This window comes from Bos indicus x Bos taurus, chromosome 26 (genome assembly GCF_003369695.1).
Source record: "Bos indicus x Bos taurus breed Angus x Brahman F1 hybrid chromosome 26, Bos_hybrid_MaternalHap_v2.0, whole genome shotgun sequence".
Classification (NCBI taxonomy): domain Eukaryota; kingdom Metazoa; phylum Chordata; class Mammalia; order Artiodactyla; family Bovidae; genus Bos; species Bos indicus x Bos taurus.
In genome coordinates this window covers 5,283,061-5,304,056 of record NC_040101.1, presented here as the reverse complement: position 1 = coordinate 5,304,056, position 20,996 = coordinate 5,283,061, and the positions used below count along the sequence as shown (strand labels likewise).

The 20,996-nt window shown below is 41.1% G+C and overlaps 1 protein-coding gene across 2 annotated transcripts in view; it reads left to right on the top strand.

The window, feature by feature from the left end:
• The window catches only part of DOCK1 (dedicator of cytokinesis 1), a 554,660-nt gene that overhangs the window by 321,958 nt on the left and 211,706 nt on the right, over window positions 1-20,996 (top strand). For both annotated transcript variants that reach the window (XM_027528650.1, XM_027528651.1), the window contains exon 28: window positions 18,719-18,820. In XM_027528650.1, coding sequence (XP_027384451.1) covers window positions 18,719-18,820 — 102 coding nt within the window. The remainder of the gene's footprint in view (window positions 1-18,718; window positions 18,821-20,996) is intronic.

Below are 20,996 nucleotides of genomic sequence, written 5' to 3'. Positions count from 1 at the left end.
AGGAGCATTACAGCTTGCAAGCTTCTAACTGTGTAGCCAGATAATTAGCTTGTGAAAAACATACCCAATTTTGCAAATAAGTGATGATTCTGCAAAGTAATTAAAATTAGTCATTATAGTATGACTGTGGATTTACCTTCCACTGCATGCTGTTAAGGTCTCATCTAGGGAAGATTAATAAAAAAAAAAAAAATTAAAAAAAATCTTGGCTGAACATCTGCTGGAAAGTGGCCTTCAATTTGCATCTGCTCAGTGTGACTTGTGATTAGAGCTTGGGGTTCACGTGATGGGAAACCAATGTGATTAGTGACGCCTCCTTTTTATTTTTATGTCCGAGTCAAACAACCAAAATGTCGATGATTGTCATGTTAAAAATTAATCTTCAACATATATGAATTTGGTTCAAGAAGATTAATCTCAAAAAACCCATGTCTTGTATTTCCTAATTAAAATTATTATGGTCACTGTTATAATTGGTAATTACAAAATACAGCTCTACATTTTTGGCTTCTTCTACTGTTTCCATTACGTCTGTGTAGAAATAGATGGGTGTGAATAATGCACATGTAACTCTGGGTACTTGCTGTGTATTTTGATTGAAATACCCCTTAAATGTTTTCCCAAAATCTTGGAAGGTTTTGTATATATAAATGTGTCAGATCAACACACTGTAGACCTCATTGTTGTTCTGTCAGTCAATGTGTCTGACCCTTTGTGATCCCATGGACGGCAGCACGCCAGGCCTCCGGGTCCCTCACTAACTCCCAGAATTGCTCAAACTCATGTCTGTTGAAACAGTGATGCTGTCCAACCATCTCATCCTCTGCCGCCCTCTTGTCTTTTTGACTTCAGTCTTTCCCAGCATCAGGGTCTTTTCCATTGTCTGTTTTTTGCATCAGGTAGCCAAAGTATTGTAACGTCAGCTTCAGCATTAGTGCTTTTAACGAATAGTCAGGGTTGATTTCCTTTAGGATTGACTGGTTTGATCTCCTTGCTGTCTGAGGGACTCTGAAGAACCTTCTCTAGCACCCAAGTTTGAAAGCATCAATTCTTCATCACTCAGCCTTCTTTATGGTCCAGTTCTCATGGATCCACTGTCCATGAAATCCTCCAGGCAAGAATACTGGAGTGGGTTGCTATTTCCTTTTCCAGGGTTTCTAACTAACCCAGGGATAGCGTGGGTCTCCCACAACGCAGACATATTCTTTATCTTCTGAGCCACCAGAGAATTCCACTGTACACCTTAATCTATGTCAATTAAATCTCAATTTAAAAACAAATATTGGAGAAGGAAATGGCAACCCACTCCAGTATTCTTGCCTGGAAAATCCCATGGATGGCGGAGCCTGGCAGGCTTCAGTCCATGGGGTCGCAAAGAGTCAGACACGACTGAGAAACTTCACTTCACTTCACTTCACTTTACTCTTCTGTAGGACAAATAGAGAGTATATCTGTTTTGTCCATCAGCTTATCCTCAGAACTTAGCACAGTTCAGTTCAGTTCATTCGCTCAGTCATGTCCGACTCTTTGCAACCCCATGAACTGCAGCAAGCCAGACCTCCCTGTCTATCACCAACTCTTGTAGTTCACTAAAACTCATGTCCATTGAGTCAGTGATGCCATCCAACCATCTCATCCTCTGTCATCCCCTTCTCCTCCTGCCCTCAATCTTTCCCAGCATCAGGGTCTTTTCAAATGAGTAAGCTCTTCACATCAGGTGGCCAAAGTATTGGAGTTTCAGCTTCAACATCAGTCCTTCCAATGAACACCCAGGACTGATCTCCTTTAGGATGGACTGGTGGGCCTCCTTGCAGTCCAAGGCACTCTCAAGAGTCTTCTCCAACACCACAGTTCAAAAGCATCAATTCTTCAGCGCTCAGCCTTCTTCACAGTCCAACTCTCACATCCATACATGACCACTGGAAAAACCATAGCCTTGACTAGATGGACCTTTGTTGGCAAAGTAATGTCTCTGCTTTTTAATATGCTGTCTAGGTTGGTCATAACTTTCCTTCCAAGGAGTAAGTGTCTTTTAATTTCATGGCTACAATCTCCATCTGCAGTGATTTTGGAGCCCAAAAAAATAAAGTCAGCCACTGTTTCCACTGTTGCCCCATCTGTTTGCCATGAAGTGATGGGAACGGGTGCCATGATCTTAGTTTTCTGAATGTTGAGCTTTAAGCCAAACTTTTCACTCTCCCCTTTCACTTTCATCAAGAGGCTCTTTAGTTCTTCTTCACTTTCTGCCATAAGGATGGTGTCATCTGCATATCTGAGGTTATTGATATTTCTCCCGGCAATCTTGATTCCAGCTTGTGCTTCCTCTAGCCCAACATTTCTCATGATGTACTGTGCATATAAATTAAATAAGCAGAGTGACAGTATACAGCCTTGACATACTCCTTTTCCTATTTGGAACCAGTCTGTTCCATGTCCAGTTCTAACTGTTGCTTCCTGACCTGCATACAGGTTTCTCAAGAGGCAGGTCAGGTGGTCTGGTATTCCCATCTCTTTCAGAATTTTCCACAGTTTATTATGATCCACATAGTCAAAGGCTTTGGCATAGTCAATAAAGCAGAAATAGATGTTTTTCTGGAACTCTCTTCCTTTTTCCATGATCCAGCAAATGCTAGCAATTTGATCTCTGGTTCCTCTGCCTTTTCTAAAACCAGCTTGAACATCAGGAAGTTCATGGTGCATGTATTGCTGAAGCCTGGCTTGGAGAATTTAAAGCATTACTTTACTAGTGTGTGAGATGAGTACAATTGTGCGGTAGTTTGAACTTAGCACAGGTGTTCCATAAATAATTGTTGAATTAGTTTATTTCAAGTATTAAAAAATATATATAAAATATTAGACCTTAAAGGCATGCCTGCCCATTAACATCTCTAAGGAAACAAAGACATTCATTCTCACTATTACAATTTAACGTTGACTTGGTCGTGAGAACCTGTGTAGTGGGTCCAGAAGTAGAAACACAGCCTTCGTGGTTTGGAAAGGACAACACAGAATTACTGACAGGTGCTGGTTCGGTTTGTTTCAACATCCTTCCCCGCTCAAGCTATAGTGAGTAATGATGAGTTCAATAATAGAATTTACTTATCAAATTCAGTGGTTTTCCCAAATATATGAATACAGATGTCGTGAAAATTTTAAAGGTTTTTTTTGGGGGGGGGAATTTTTTTTCTCTTTCCTATAGGAATCAACAATACATGAACTGTTTAAGATCCATGTGATGAAAACCACAAAACATTCCTGAATGACATCAAACTAGACTAACCAATGGAGAGACACCATGTATATATAAGTGAGAAGGCTAATATCTACAAGCCTTCTCCATTAGTTTAAAAGTTCATTGCAATCTCAATGTCAGTTCCAGTGGGACTTGTTTCAAACTCAATAATGTGGTTCTAAAGTTCATGGGAAAGAATAAATTGTCATGGATACCCATGGAAAATGTGAAAACCAAGGGTGGTGATGTAAGGCTTGTACTGTGAATAATGAACCATTTGAAAGCTACAGTAACTGAACTATGATCCTACGTTCATTAACTAGGTTGTTTCTATATGTGAGAGCAAGAAGGAATCCACTAAATGTCAATATTAGCTGCATATCACTTACAGGGTATTTTATGATTTTCAATTTGTGTTCTTTGTGTGTGTGTGTATATATATATGCACATATCACACACAGACACACACATATTTATACATACATAAGATCATATAGTAAAATTCACCCCTGTAGTTTTGAATTTTGATTGATATGTACAGTTGTCTAAGCCCCACCAAATACAGGGTTTAGAATATTTTCATATTCCCCTCTGGAGTCAACCTTCTCCCTTTTATCACTGTCAGTTCAGTTCAGTTCAGTCGATCAGTCGTGTCCGACTCTTTGCAACCCCATGAATCGCAGCACGCCAGGCCTCCCTGTCCATCACCAACTCCCGGAGTTCACTTAGACCCATGTCCATCAAGTCAGTGATGCCATCCAGCCATCTCATCCTCTGTCGTCCCCTTCTCCTCCTGCCCCCAATCCCTCCCAGCATCAGAGTCTTTTCCAATGAGTCAACTCTTCACATGAGGTGGCCAAAGTACTGGAGTTTCAGCTTCAGCATCATTCCCTCCAAAGAAATCCCAGGACTGATCTCCTTCAGAATGGACTGATTGGATCTCCTTGCAGTCCAAGGGACTCTCAAGAGTCTTCTTCAACACCACAGTTCAAAAGCATCAATTCTTCAGTGCTCAGCCTTCTTCACAGTCCAACTTTCACATCCATACATGACTTTTGTGTTTCTAGAATGTCACATACATGAATTTATACATTGTGTTACCTTATGTGTTGACATCTTTCAGTTAGCACAGTTTTGTTGTTTGTTTGATGTTTTGTTTTTAACAAAAGAAATCCTTGGTGTCTGAGAATGATCTACATTTGTTTATCAGTAGATAAGCAAAATGTCCATTTTATTGTTGAGCCCTGTTCCATCATATGGATGTCCTGCATTTGTTGATCCATTTAACAGGTAATAGACATATAGGGTGGAAAAGGCAATGGCACCCCACTCCAGTACTCTTGCCTGGAAAATTCCATGGATGGTGGAGCCTGGTAGGCTGCAGTCCATGGGGTCGCTAAGAGTCGGACACGACTAAGCGCCTTAGCAGCAGCAACAGACATATAGGGTGATGTTTGGCATTTGAGACTAAGACTGTCTGTAAACATTTGTGTAGAGGTCTTTGTGTGGATGTATGTTTTCCTTTCTCTTGCGTGAATACTTAGAAGCAGGATGATTGGGCCCTACGGGCAGTACATGATGGAATGTATAAGAAACTGCCAGACTTTGCCCAAAATATCTGTACCCTTTTGCCTTCAGACCAGTGATATAGGAGGATGTCAGTTGTTCTTGTATGTTTCATGTGTTTTGTATCCCAAGAAATATATACCTAAACCAAGGCTGGGAAAGGTTTTTCCTTGTGTTTTCTTCTAGAATTTCTGCTGTTTTGGAGGTTTTGCATTTATGATGCAGTTTATGCTAACTTTTGTATATGGTGTAGGGTATAAGTCAACCCTATTTTCCTCCATGTCTCCCTCCTTTTTCTTTCTGACTTTTCATATGTGTCTAATTGTATCATTTGAAAATACCATTTGTTAAAAGCATTATGCTACTGCTGCTAAGTCACTTCAGTCGTGTCCGACTCTGTGTGACCCCATAGATGGCAGCCCACCAGGCTCCCCTGTCCCTGGGATTCTCCAGGCAAGAACACTGGAGTGGGTTGCCATTTCCTTCTCCAGTGCATGAAAGTGAAAAGTGAAAGTGAAGTCGCTCAGTCGTGTCCGACTCTTTGTGACCCCATGGACTGTAGCCACCAGGCTCCTCTGTCCCTGGGATTTTCCAGGCAAGAGTACTGGAGTGGGGTGCCATTGCCTTCTCCAAAAGCACTATACTTTTCATTAAATTTTCTTGGCACTTTTGTTGAAAATCCATTAACCGTGTGTGTGTGGTCAGGTTTTGTCATCTATCGGTCTGTCCTTTCACCAGTACCATAGTCTTAATATCTGTAGTTTTGCAATAAATCTTAAAATCAGAGAGTGGTGTGTCCTTTAACTTCATTCAAAGTTTCTTTGGCTGTTTCACATCATTTGCTTTTCCACATAAAGTTTAGAATTAGATTGTTAATTTCTACAATACCTTCCTGCTGACTGTAGATCACTTGGCATCTTTACTATATTGATTCTTCCAGACCATGAACATAAATATATCTCCAGTTTGTTTGGTTTTTTTTTTAAGCATTCTTGGACTCTGTTATGAAGGTCTCCTGACTTCATACTTTTGTGACTTTATTCTTGTGTTTTATTGTATTTTATCTGTCATCATGATCACCACCATTATAACTAGCATTTGTGTATGTAGCCAGGCACTGGGCTAATATCCTTACATCAATAACCAATTTAAATCTTCCAACAATTTTGGATTTTAAAGTTACTGTCCCCACTTTACAGATGAGGAAACTGAGGCTCAGAGAGCTTAAACAGCCTGTTCTACTTTATGTAGCCCTCTTGATCTGGGTCAGGCGATTATTATAAACTGTCTACCTCAAGCCTTTTAGTCTTGTCTTGGAAGCTAATTTTCTATCATCTACCTGTAAACCTTTACCATAGAAAGAAAAGGATTGTAAAATAATGAAAGGAATGTGCGTGATATTAAGATCTGTATTTTGTATGGAGACGGGATATCTTTACTCTTCCTTCTGTCACTGAAGAGCATTTTGTCAAGGCCAGCAAGCACTTCTACAGTGAGCAGTCCAAATAAATCAATCGTTCTTGCATTGAAGAAGAATGCGTGTGTCAGAACTTTATATACAAAAGCCTTAAAGCTCTCCATTCACTTACACTCTTGCTCCTCAAACAGTTTCCTGAGTGAATATTTCTGAGTTGGGAAGTTTGACTCCTCCTCTCTCCCTTCCCTAAATGTCTTAAAATAGCTAACCCATTGCTTGTTTTCCTGTTATGACAGTCAGTAATAATTCCTATGACTGGAAAAGAAATGCTTGCTCCTTAGACTCTCCTTGCCAGTCTGTAATAGCCGCCTTGTATAACTTTTGTGGCATTGTGTCTTAATGAATTGTTGTCGTGTCCGCCTCCTCCAGTAGTCTGTGAGTAGAAGTTTATTTTGGAGTTTGCACAGGTATGGAAATGTTGGAAAAATATTCCAGTAAAACGTGAATACCTGTCAGCTAGATCCATTCTTTATTAGCAGTCCGTCAGGTATGCGTTAACTCCGCCCTCTCTCCATTGTGTATTTGTATATCTCAAATGTAAATTTATTTCTTCACCAGTGGAAAAGTCTGTCACGGACATGGTGGCACGTTCGTCCCTCATTGTTTCTTGCATCTCCCGAGAAAGTAATTCTGCTGCATAGTCGGTAATCATATGGCATCTATAAAAATTAACAATTCTATAATATAATATCTACCCCAGATGAGGTTTCCGCATTGGCTTTCATTAAGGGCGCAGGACAATGGCCTTATCCGATGTTGCTTTGTCTGCAGCCTCCGCCTCCCTTTTCCCCTCTTCACCCCTCCTCCATCTCCTCTTCCTTCTCCTTTAACTTGGGGTCTGAGCCCTGTTTCTTGCTCTTCTCATCTCCTAAGTGTGTGTTGGCCAACTCTGTCTATACTCTCACTTATAAAAGGAGTTAATCATCTTCCATACTTCTTCCCCCATCTAGGGTGAGGATGTTTTCCTCAAAGAGTTATTGCTTATTATCTCACATTTTTGGCACAGGGATCTCAGGGATGATGCGTCCTCTGTGTTCTTCACCCCCTGGGGGCACAGTCTGTAATGAGGAAGAACGTGGGGGTGATAGTTTCAGATTGAGTGTCTTCATCCCCGAGGACCTTTATCCGAATCTTTTCAGTCCCATTGAGAATCCTTTCTGGAATCAACCATTGCTTTAGGGATTGGAACGGATGGTTTCCTTACTTTCTGGTTCCACCTACACATTGTGATCTGTAAGGTAAGGGTCTTACCTTTGTCTCTCTTTTCAACACTGCCTGCCTTGCCAAGAACCCTTGTCTGAGTACCAGTGTAGACTCACAGACTTGCCGCTGCGTCGTGATCCATCGCTCCTGTCGTCCTCACTTCTGCCAGGACAGTCTCTTCCAGCATCCTCCTGGGTCCTCCTGCCTTAGTCCTTTGGCCCCAGGCCCCCGTGTGTGCTCATCCTGGGGGCACTGTGTGTATACCCACCTGGCCAAGCCCCCAGACTCCGTGTTGTCAACACAACTCCGTGTTGTCTCTTTGAGTGTCTGTTGAGTGTTGCACTTACTAATACTCGGCAACATTTTGAATCTCCTCATCATTTCTGCCTTATCTCCCCAATTTCTTCTAGTATGTTCCAAGTGGCCCCATCACCTCCGAATCTGAGGACGCTTTGATTTCCTCAGGGCTGTGGGGAAAGGGCGAGGGGACGGGCAGCTAGCCCCTACAGGGGAGTTTTCATGCCACCTGTGTTTTCTTGCACACCTGCTCAGCAGGCACATTGCTTTGCAGAATTTCTTTTGGGTACCGCCCCCCTAGACTGAGTTCCACTTCCCCATAGTAGGAGATTTTGGAAATAAACCTCAAGGCATTTAGTGCTTAAAGAACTTTGAGGGCTTTTGTGGTCATGAGCAGACAAGCTATTAGTGATGGATTGTGATAGGTGGTATTTGAGCCTTATCTGCACACTGTAGATTTATATGTTTATGTATAAATATTTCCTAAGAAATAACATCTTATAAATCAGATTATCATTGCTTCTATTTTAAAATGATCTTATATTCCAAAAGGTATTTTGTTCTCCTTATGATTCATTAGTTTGTTTGTTTGTTTTTAGCATTTTGTATGTGACAGTTTTCTCCACATCAACTCATCTAACCAATATAAATACTATTGAGCACAGCATCATTTTATGATTCATAGAGAGGAATTTCATTTCATCCAATAAAGAGTTTCAATTTTAATCTATAACTATGATGACAAGAGTGTCGTTTATGGACAAAAGAGAGTTTAAAAATGTGTAGTAAATTGATCCCCCTTCAAAGGCAAAATGCTATTAAGACTGAATTACTCTTGGTTTTACTACGGTGTGTTCACAGTTACTGTATATCGTGGGAGAAGATCTGAAAGCGCTCCAAGGTTCTGCTATTATCTGATTTACTGTTTCTGAAAATAAATATAAAATTTTCTGTAGTAATCTGACTTATGTTAGCAACAAATGAATTATATCAAGAAGTTATATACAATATATGTATATTCCTCTTTATACCACAAAGTATAATTGCGTATATATAAAATTTGATTGTAATTTATTTTTACTCTTCATAACAAATGTGAATACGTGTTTAATTTATTATGTAGAATAAGCAGCAAATAATTGTTATGGGTAATACAAGATCCAGAGAGTTCCTTTTGGTATATTTTTCCTATAAACACCTTCCTACAATTACTGCCACCGTAAAGTTGAAATTGATTTTGTTTTTAAAATTAAAGTTTTTTTCTTTATCGTGTCTGCAATGATATGAGCTGTAGTGTTCAATTTAAATTTAAAATGCAGGTTTAATTTGTTGCTAGTAGTTGAAAGGAGCTAATAGACGACATTAGTTTCATTTCTCAACCATACTATTTTTAATTTGGTATAGCATCTTTTTACAAACATTCCTCACTCTATGGTCCTTTATAAAACAAGAGATCACAATAGTTTGGAAACTAAATGAGTAAAAATTAACTGTACTTTGGGTAGATGATTCATGGGACTGACTTTTTCTTGAAATGAGAAAAGAAACAAAAGACTGCCCTCAGTTTCACCATGGATTGTATTTTGGGGAAAGATGTAGTTAAGTTCAAATGGTATGAGTGAATATTTATTTTTCCAATAACCTCAGTGTTAACAATAGTACTTGATTCAGCCTTTTTATTATGTATTATGCTTAAGCACATATTTAATTAACAAGATGTTGAATACTCTGCGAAGCACAGCAGTGACTTGTGTCTTCTGCTGTATCTCACAAGGGCACTGTCTTCTCTTCGTCCTACACCATTGCTCTACTGCATTATCATTTCTTCCTTATGACCCCCAACCCCATCCTAAAAGGGTTAAGTGATTTCCCATGATGTCAAAATACATGAATGAAGAAACAAAGCAAAGGTGAGAAAAACTTCCTTGTATCTATTTCACAAATCTAAAGAGAAAGAATAATTTCACAAGGATCATAGAATTTGGAAGGAGTTTTCCAGATGGGTTATTATCATTTTAAATCTGAGCGTTTACAAGGGCTTGACTTGTCCTGAGAACTAGGTGTCTCCTTCACTGTCCTCTCCATGATCAGTTCCTAGTCCATGCTTGCATTTCTACTTGTGCATTTCTTTTTTTCTTTTTTTTTTTTTATAATTTTTATTTATTTTGCTGTGCCAGGTCTTAATATCGGCATGCAGGACCTTTAGTTACAACATGTGGGATCTAGTTCCCTGACTTGGGAATGGACCCAGGCTCCCAGTTTGGGGAGCTTGGAGTCTTAACCACTGGACCTCTTCTTTTGTTCTCGAATGTTTGAGAATTATTGTTCTGTCTGTAATATTCCACAATCTCACACATGTGAGTCTTGATTGTGTTTGACCCTCAGTGGGCCCTGTCATTTTGGATATGCTTGTCATTTTAGAATAATTATCTTACATTGTTTAGTTAATTAATTTATATTTAAGAATTTTGACAGCTTTGTTGTGATCTAATTTTTATGCCATAAAATTCATCTATTTAATGTAAGAATATAAGGTTTTAACTATAGGCACATGATCCACTTTAGAATATTGTTGTCACTCACAAAGGAAACCCATACCCAAAGGCAGTTGCTCTTCATTCTTTCCTTAAACTTCCAGCTCTTGGCAATCCCAAGTCTAACTTCATGTTTTTATGGGTTTGCCTGTCCTGGACACTTTCTAGAATGAAATCAGGCAAAATACAGTCATCTGTAACTAACTTGTCAATTTCTGCAAAGCAGCCAGCTGGAATTTTGATAGGAATTGGGTTGAATCTGTACCTCAATTTGGGGAGTATAGCCCTTTTAACAATATTAAGTCTTCTATTTCATGAACATGGGGTATTTTTCTATTTATTTAGGTCCCCTTTAATTTCCTTTAACAGTACCTTCTAGTTTTGGAGGTCCAAGTATTATATAATTTTGTTAAATTTATTCTTGTTTGTTTTGATGCTTTAGTGAAAGGAATTTTTCCCTTGAATTTTATTTTCAGATTATTCATTGCCAGTGTTAGAAAAACAATTGAGTTTTGTCATTTGATCCTGTATCCTATAATCTGTGAATTCATTTATTAGTTCTAATAATCCTTTAATGAGTCTTCTATCATTTTGTAAAAATACTTTTGTCTCCCCATTTTCTGTGTTCTTTCTGGAATTTCTATTGATTAAATATTGACTCCTGAATGGAGTCTCTGATGTTTTTATTCTCCATGTGTGTTGTTGTTCTGCTTTTGGAGGATTTCATTAATTGTATGTTCCCAAACTCCTATTAAGATGTTTATTTCTGCTAATACAGCTGAAACATTCCATAATCATTTCATTGTATCTGTTCCTTTTTTTTTTCTTTTTATAACATATGTTCTTGTTTTATGGATATCATCTCTTACCTAGCTGAAGATAATAATGATTGAATTTTCTTACGTTTTCTCAATTTTCTTTCATTCCTCTGGCTTCTGTTCTTGCTTGTTCTGGCCTCCTTTATTAATATCTGGTCGGTTTTTCTCCTGAGGACTGAAGTCACTTTCGGACCCTCTGTTCCCCCTGGATGCACAGACCTTGAAGGCTCTGGGCCTCACTGCATGAGGAGCCCATGCGGACGGGGTCCTCATGCTGTCAGAACCTTAATGGGAAGTTATTGGGTATTCTCTTGGGCTGGTCAGTTTCTCCAGAGAGGATTCTTCCAATTGCCTGTTCCAGTTTGTTACGGGGCTTAAGTGCAGGCTGCTTATCCTTGGTGTTTTGCTGGGAGCCGAGCTGAGCAGAGCAGTGTGGGGACTTAGAATAATCGGCTTCCTATCACGGGACAGTCTCAGCAAGTGGTCCTGCCCCGCTATCTCTTCTGTTTCATCAGGAGGGTAAACATGTGGTTCCCTCCTGGGAGCGAGTCAATCCCCTTAGAGGACCTGCTGGGGTGGGCATATTGGCCAGGTTTTAAAGACATCAGGGCTTTGGATTTCCAGTTGACACATAGCCTCACTCTCTGAGTAACTGGCAGCTCTAGTTTCCTAGACTTTCCAGGACTCTCTGCCCAGAATCAACAGGATTCCTGATAGATATCCATTCCCTTCCTGCTTCCAGCACAGCTAGTAATCGTTTCTGCATCCGCTTGTCAGCTTCCAGAATTCTCTCTCCTGTGGTTCTGTCTCTCTTCTTCTCCTGGTCTTTGTGCATTTGTGAACTTTAGAAACATTATTGTCAGTTTAGTGTGAGGAAACAGACGAGTCTGTGTTTACAGCTGTTTTTAATTTGTTATGTGGATGCCCCCATGTGTATTTTTCACAAACATCATCCCTACAGAGGCTTTGGAGGACGCTTTGGGCCAGTGAATGCCATGTTGAGATATTCTTTGTGTTATCTGTCTGGACTCCCTATGTTTCTCTCTTAAGTTTCCTTATAACAAATAGAACCTTTAAACATTTCACCATTGGCTTTCCCTCTTGAAAACAGAAAGCCTTGCACTCTCTAGGGCTTCTTATCTGTCCAAGAACTTATCTGTATGGGGATTTATTTCATATCACCCCTGCCTTTGAAAGGAAATCAACCTGTATATTCACTGAAAGGACTGATGCTGAAGCTGAAGCTCCAATACTTTGGCCCCCTGATGCGAAGAGCCATCTCTTTGGAAAAGACCTGGGAAAGATTGAAGGCAGAAGAAGTGGGTGGCAGAAGATGAGATGGTTCGATAGCATCACCGACTCAATGGACATGAATTTGAGCCAACTCCGGGGGAGAGTGGACTGAGGAGCCTGGCGTACTGCAGTCCACGGGGTCACAGAGAGTCAGATATGACTTAGCGAACAGCAACAACAATTGCCTTTGAAACAGAGCACTCGACTCTCAACCACATTCCCTTTTCCAGATCCTAGTCCTCATAATGTTGCCATACAGTATTGATTCTTGGGCTGAAATGCTCCCCAGTATGGAAGTCACCTAGAATCCACCAAGTGATACCTCTTCCCACCTTTGCTGCAATTCTTGCCCAGTGTCCTTCAGCAGTATCATTGGAGGATTACTTTGTCTTCAACTTTTGATGGTGATTATGAAGTAGGTTTGTTTTCATTGATATATTTGAAATGAAATATATAAATGAGAATTCCTCTTCAAAGCACTTGCTTTCATGAAAACACATTTAAAATTTTTGACACGTCATCACTGGCCACCAAGAAGTGTAATCCCCAATACAAATAGTAGATTTCTCCTTTTATTCAAGCCTGCTGCCTGCCCTCCAGACCCCATGTCCCTGGAGCTCTGTCTGCAGCTCCGACAGCTTCTGCGATTTGGAGCTCCCCCAAATCCCTTGGCGTTTAGAGTACTTGGAAGAGACTTACAATTTCTGCCTGTGCTGCGGGCTCCATGCACGTGTGAGATCCAGGGGTGTATGAAGCGTTCTGGACCGTGGATGGGATTACCAAGAGCAATGTCAAGCTTTATTCTCTGAGCCTCGTGACTCAGTCCTGATGTCTTTACATAAAAGAGGTGCCCCTTCACAGCTCAAGACTGTGAACACAAATCCTTGGGATTTTCCCTTCCAATTCATGTACACAGTCTTGGACTCTAGACTAGGCAAAGATGGCAAAGATACCATTGACAAGAACTCGCCCTAAGTGATTGTTCTTCAAAATCTGTGTTAGAAGCCTTTTGTCTCTGTATCCCGTTGCGACTTTGCACTCACTTGCCTGCCACACAGCGTCCCCTGCCCCACCAGCAGTGCTGCGTTCTGCCTGTCCTCCAGTCTGTCTGTCCATCTGCTTAGAGCCCTGGTGTTCCAAATTTAAAATGGGCTGGACGAGGGCCAGAAAGAAAATTCCAGGGGGGGGCACAGACGCAAGTTCAGCCCAAGGCTTGAGGAGCAGTGACCTAGTCCACGTGGGCAGAGGGAGCCCCATGAAAGAACTTTTTGAGAATAAGGGAACCCCTAAGGACACTGAGGGTCAGGGGGAGAAGATGGAGATCTCAGCTGTCTTATCTAATGACTACCTTTTTTTAGAATTTATTTTTTAATTGGAGGATAATTGCTTTCCCATGCTGTGTTGGTTTCTGCCATACAAAATGTGAATCAGCCATAAGTATACCTATGTCCCCTCCCTCTTGAGCCTCCCTCCCACCCTCCCCAGAATTTCTGCCCCATCCCACCACTGGTGGTCGCTGGGTTGAGCTCCCTTTGCTACACAGCAAATTCCCGCCCGCCGTCTATTTTACATTTGGTGGGGTATGTATGTCAATGCAATTCTCAGTTCCTGTCCCACCTTTTAAAATGCTAGTATATTTTCCAGTTTTAAAGTAATCTGGACTCATCCTCCCGCCCTCATCACTATGTGGTGTCTTTTCTTTGAATTGTTTCTCCTTTTGACTTTTTCCTGTGCTATATTTTTTTCTTTTGCTGAAAACTCCCATGATTATGTCTGATTTTCATCTTTGAGCATTTTCTTATGCTACTTAAAACAGTTCATATTTTCATGATTATTGTTTGATGGTTACATAATATTTCATCAAAAAACTATGGTATGTTTATGTGAATTAGCAAATAAAAAATGAACTTCAGGTAAACAACAAATCATTTCTGTAGTATTATGAATGTCATGTGCAAAATTTCCAATGCAATCTTTGGGACATATTTTTCTGAGATTCAAATTGAGCTGGGCATCCTATATTTTACCTTGCAATCTTACAGAATATCATATTACTTATACAGTTCCTAGCTGTTGAACACTGAGATGTTTTCAGAGATGCAATGGACATCTTTGGGCATAAAATTTCTGATTCTGAATTACTTCTTTAGGTGACTTGTGGGAAGTAGAATTACCCTGAGGAGATGAGTATTTTTTTCCAAGACTTTTTAAACCTATTGCCAAATCGCTTTTTAAAAAGGTTATAGCAATTTATGCTCCCACCAGTGGAGTCTAAGAGTGCTCATCCCCTGTGCCCTTGCTAACATTATCATCACTTAAATACTCCTCTGCTATTTTGGCAGGCAAATAATGATATACCATTTTCATCTCTGATTGCTAATGAAGTTCACATTTTTTTGTTTATGAGGCTTCCATGTCTTGGTTTTTAAAAGTTCTGCCTCTGCCTCCTGACTTCTCTGTCCCTATTTTGCATGGCTTTGAAGTCATAAGGAATATGTCTTACTTTTATTTATTTGCTCATTTTCACTCAGCCACTGGGACTAGAACTCGACCCCCAGGCTCAGTTTCTAGGAGGAATTCTGTACAGTCACCCCCAGCCTACCTGCCCACCCACCCATTGTCTAAACTAAAAGCGTCCTATGACTTCTAAATGCATTTCCAATAAATCAATGGCCAGGCATCGAATTGTAATTTTCTTCTGAGCCTGCAGAATAAGTTTTGTGTCACAGCTCACCCCCACTTCTGTTTCTGGTGTGTGATTGGTTTCAAATACAGCTTCCATAAATACCTGCTTTCCATCTACCCTTAGAAACCCACACTCTGCTCCAGAGGGTTCCACTGAGTTCACGTAGGCAGTCATGCTCCATGGTGTCCGCCATGTTTCTTCTCTAAAGATGCTGGCCCCCTCGCATGGGACTCCGTTCTGAGGGAAAGAGGGGGCCTTTCTGTGAAATTTGACAGGTATATTACCTCTTTCTCGGTGGGGTGCAGAATTTCTGCTTAGAAAAGCACTGAAATAGAAAGATTTGCTTCCTCTAAGCAAGACTGAACTATACAAACTGCTTTCCGTAACGTTTCCTTAGATTAAGTAGGGAGCGCGTTGTACCTGTGGCCTTTTGACCTCTAACTCAGGGCGATGACCTGCCCTTGTCCTCCAATTAGTCCCCATCACAGTTAGACAAGAGGCCATTTGGCTGCCCTCTCTGTGATATTCTCATGCAAATGCAGAGCTTCCCGACCAGCCACTGAAGCCTTCCCAGGATTTGCTTTATGGAAATTGCTATGTTCTCTTCAGGTTTTCATTTTCTGCATCATGTCAGCTCCCCCAGCCTTTGCCTTGCATGGAATTTTCAGCATTGCGTGGCAGTCTGCTCCCTCAGTTGAGCATGTCCACGTCACCTGTTTGAGTGTCTGGCCAGATTCTGGATGTTCTATGTATTTCTGTTGTTTTTAAATGGATATTACTCCCTGCTCATGTGTTTTGCATTTTCAAGACTGCTCTGGGGTCTTCTTTCTACTTTGAACTTCATATTTAAAGTGCAGTACGTGAAGTCTGTTGCTCTGAATTGTACACAGCTGGCTTTGTGATTTCAGTGACTGTAATATGGGAGTCCCGATTCTTTAACCCCTTTGACCTGCAGAAAATTAATATGAACCCCTGGCAGGTGAAACTTCTCGTTCTAGAAAAGCTCCTTGTCTGGGAGGGAGGCGTCCAGGTCGTAGCCAGCTGGGTCAGGGGAGAACTGGAGACACTGTCTATGGCCACCTTTTCCGCTTCCTCATGCTCTTCCCAGCTTTCTCTAATGACTGCACAAGTTTGAGACAGTGAATCTCTGTTTCAGGTTGGCCGTTAGCAGTGACCTCAAATTTCTCAGAAAAATAATTAAAATGCATATCTGGATGGAAAATTAGCCCAGCTCCTCAGCACCTACCTCATAGGGGGTATTCTGGATTCACAGCCGGGTTTCCTTATTTTCATCGAGAGGGGAACACTTTTGTTTATAATCTGGGAACAAGAAGAAAATCTGTGGTGTGATTGAATGAGGCCATGTTTCTAGTGGCCCTGGCATAGCGCTTGACACATGGTAATCAATCAACATGTAATATGATGAAGACTGTTATCCAAAAGATGGCTTTCATCAGAAGTAAAGAATACAAAGGCGGCTTCTCTTGTGCTCAAGAAGATGCTAAACACCTACATATTACAAAAGTTCATCTTCATAAATGGATATCTTGCCATTTTACAGATCATTCCTCCAGTGGAAAACACACGTTATTTAAGCTTTTTCCCTGAACACCGACTTGGAATCTAAATTTCAGCAATTATCATCATTCACAAATAATTTACACTTCTGGGCAAATGGAACATACCATATTATCATTATTTTATTTGGCTAACTTACGTAATGCATTTCCTGAGGACTCATGTGGAAGCATATATGTATATTACAGATATAAAATGGCTCAGAAAAAAATAGTGGACTTTGATATTTCAATTCAGAGCGTGCATTCCAAATTCATACAAGAGATATTCAGGCATTCAATCATATTGTTTGTAAAAGCAGAGTTAGTAAAAGAATACAATCTGAACTCATTTAGCGAGGCAAAATTAGGGGCATGTCTCAGAGTATGTCTCATCCTGTAATTTTACCAGACTTGTACTGCTTTGATGGGAGAAAATATATGTCCTATGTTTCTTGCAATGTCATTACTTTAGGGGGAAATGTTTAAAAGCAAGGAAGGTTGTTAGGACGCTGTCAGCCATGAGCCTCAGAAATGATCGAGTCCAATTAATGGCAACAGGAGAGTTTACCCGCCTGCCTACTCACTAGACCAAATTTGCCTTGGTGTGTCTGCACACACCCACAGGTGCACAGATCTGCACGCGCACACACGTGTGCACTTCTGTTGCTCAATGCCCTGGTCCCATCCTGTCCCGTGTCTTGATTTCCTTTGGTGGTTTCTTTTTTCCCCCTTCTTTCCTTTTCCTGCCAGCTCTGTCTGTTTTGAGAAATTCCTGTCTCTCCCACTTTACATTCTGATGAGGCCGCATTCCTCCCCACATGCTTCTCCTGGAGGAGAATTGGACCATAACTCATTGTGGAGTCACTGGTGATTGCCTCCAAATTGGCCAAGGGGGATACAGGCAGATTTGAGAAATAAAAGGCCTTTCTTTGCCACAGCCCAGGAGGAGGTGCTGCACACACACTTGGCCTGATAATAAGGGCAGCGACTTTCCAGAGAACACAAAATACAAGTGGCAGTGATTTCAATCCTGTCTCCCATTTGCACATATTTAATGCAAAAAACCTTTCAAGCTTGTTTTTTCCAGACTGGACAGTCATGTATCAGCAAGCATTTAATGGAGTCAGAGAGACAGAAATGTAGCAAAAGAGAAGATGCTGAGGCTGAAGTGACTGGTCACCTAGCTGGCCAGCCTCACTCGTGGTGTCTCCTTGATGGGCTGTGATCCCAGACTCTTAGTTCAATTCACATCAATTCTCCTCCCCTCTGCCGACCAGAGTTTTTATTTTTTTTGTCGTGGTAGAAGTCACACACTGTTTTAACTATATTTAACTGTACAGTTCAGTGGCACTAAGCAGCTCTCACCCTCCTGCTCTACCTCTCGAATTTTTCACCTTCCTAAACTGAAACTGTCCCCACTAAACACTAACGCCCCCTCCCCACTCTGCACCCTCAAAACCCCCAGCCCCTGGTACATCTACCAATGTGCTTTCTGACTATGAATCAGACTATTCTAGATACCTCATATAAGTGGAATCAACAGTATTTTTCTGCACCTAATGTATATTTGAATGCATTTTTAAGGATTAGGATTGACATGCATACACTGCTGTGTATATTCTTTTCCAACTTCCTGATAGCTGAGTTGGAAAAGAATCCGCCTGCAATCAGGAGACCCCCGTTTGATTCCTGGGTCGGGAAGATCCTCTGGAGATGGGACAGGCTACCCACTCCGCTATTCTTGGGCTTCCCTGGTGGCTCAGCTGGTAAGGTATCCACCTGCAATGTGGAAGCCTTGGGTTTGATCCCTGGGTTGGGAAAGGCTACCCACTCCAGTATTCTGGCCTGGAGAATTCCCTGGACTGTATGGCCCATGGGGTCGCAAAGAGTCAGACACCACTGAGTGACTTTCACTTTCACATGTATAAAATAGATGGCTAATGAGAACCTACTGTTACAGCAGAGGAGAAACAGAAGAAGGGGCTGTCGGTTTACATCGACTTTTGAGTGTTGTTCTCTCATCATCTAACTATATCTTTTGATTTGTTTGCAGGGAAATTTCGTGGCCTGCATGACAGCTATCCTACGACAAATGGAAGACTATCATTATGCCCATTTGATCAAGACTTTTGGGAAGATGAGGACCGATGTGGTGGTGAGTGTGACTCTGACTGTTCATATAACCTTGTTTTGAGCTCAGCCTTTGAGACAAAATGCTGATATCAATATTTCCATTTTCAGTTTGATTTTAGACTTGCCTCCACTTGACTTCAGAAGCCCAGAGATGGTCTAGGTAAAAGTGTGTTTGTAAGAAGATAAGGGTCCTATTTAAAATGGATAACTAACAAGGACCTACTGTATAATGCATGGCTCAATATTAACAGTGTGGCAGCCTGAATGGGAGGGGAGTTTGGAGAATGGATAACACATGTATATATGTGGCTGGATCCCTTCTGAAACTATCGCAACATTGTTAATCAGCTACAACCCAACACAACACAAAAGGTTTAAAATTAAAAAGAGAGAGAGAGAAGATAAGCTTTCTGCGATAGGCTCACTCCTTGTACTGACCTGGAAAGTGACCCAGGGTATCAGCCCAGAAAAATCCGTTTTCTGTTCTTTCCTCTCCCAGGCTTTAGGGTCATGGTAAATTTGGAGACGTTACCACAGAGAGCTACCATTAGCTCCTGTTTATTTATCGATTGACACTCGATAGAAGCCAAGGAGAATTTTCAGCCTTAAATTGTGCTCCGTTATTAATTAGCTTTCATCATGGAGGCTCATTAGCATTTCTGGAAATAATTCTCTAGTCATCTTCAGTGAGACTGTGATACAACTTAATCAGGAGAAGTACAATAGAAAGGAACGTATCCTTGGAGGCACCATCCCTGACAAGCTGGCATCACAGGGCCATATGGCAGATGTCGTCTGCGAAGCCACCGCCAGCATGTCTGCAGAGTTGCCAAGTAGATGTCCACCCTCCACTCCTGTGTCTCGGAGAACCGATTCCAGTTCTGAGGCCCCTAGATTCCTACAAACCACAGGAAGCTCTGCTAGTGTTTCCAAAACAACGTTGATTGCACTTGACGTCAGCCTTATTAAGGGATGGTCAGAAGACAAGGCATTTAAGCATTTTTTCAAAGGATGAATTCTAATAAAAAAAAGCTACATCACTAATCACTGCCATTATATATGCTTATGTGTATGCATATGTATATTTAAGTTTGTATTTATCCAATACTTTGGCCACCTCATGCGAAGAGTTGACTCATTGGAAAAGACCCTGATGCTGGGAAAGATTGAGGGCAGGAGGAAAAGGGGACAACAGAGGATGAGATGGCTGGATGGCATCACTGACTCGATGGGCATGAGTTTGGGTAGACCCTGGGGGTTGGTGATGGACAGGGAGGCCTGGCATGCTGCGATTCTTGGGGTCGCAAAGAGTTGGACACGACTGAGCGACTGAACTGAACTGAATTGATGTAATATTTAATAACATAATAGATAATAATAAATAATTGGATTTAAATTTCTAAAGATACACAAATGGATTTATACCTTAAAATCATACCAATTTTCCTTCAGTCAAAGTCAAGGGGAACTTGCCTGTGGTCCAGTGGTTAAGACTTCACCTTGCAATGCAAGGGGTGTGGGTTTGATCTTTAGTCGGGAAGCTAAGGTCCCACATGCCTCATGGCCAAAAAAACCAAAACACAAAATAGAAGCAATATTGTTACAAATTCAAAAAAGACTTTAAAAATGATCCACATCAGAAAAAAAAATCTTACAAAGGAATCAAGGAGCAAGAATGTGTATGTGATGATGTGTCTATATGTTTAGTTTTTGTGTAATATTAATGAGCAGTTTAATGTAGGACTATTCTCAGGCTTAATATGTTTAGTTTTTGTGTAATATTAAGGAGCAGTGTCATGTAGGACTCTTCTCACGCGTGTAACATATCACATGTGATGTTATCCTGGGATTCTTCAGCAGGCATATCATAGTGAAGTTCCATTTGCCTTGTGAAACATTTCATGCCTCCTGTTTGATCATCGGAAGGATCAGTTCAGTTCAGTTCAGTCACACAGTCATGTCCGACTGTTGCAACCCTGTGGACTGCAGCCTGCCAGGCCTCCCTGTCCATCACCAACTCCCAGAGTTTACTCAAACTCATGTCCATCGAGTTGGTGATGCCATCCAACCATCTCATCCTCTGTTGTCCCCTTCTCCTCCCGCCTTCAATCTTTCCCAGCATTAGGGTCTTTTGAAATGAGTCAGCTCTTTGCATCAGGTGGCCAAAGTATTGGAGTTTCAGCTTTAACATCAGTCCT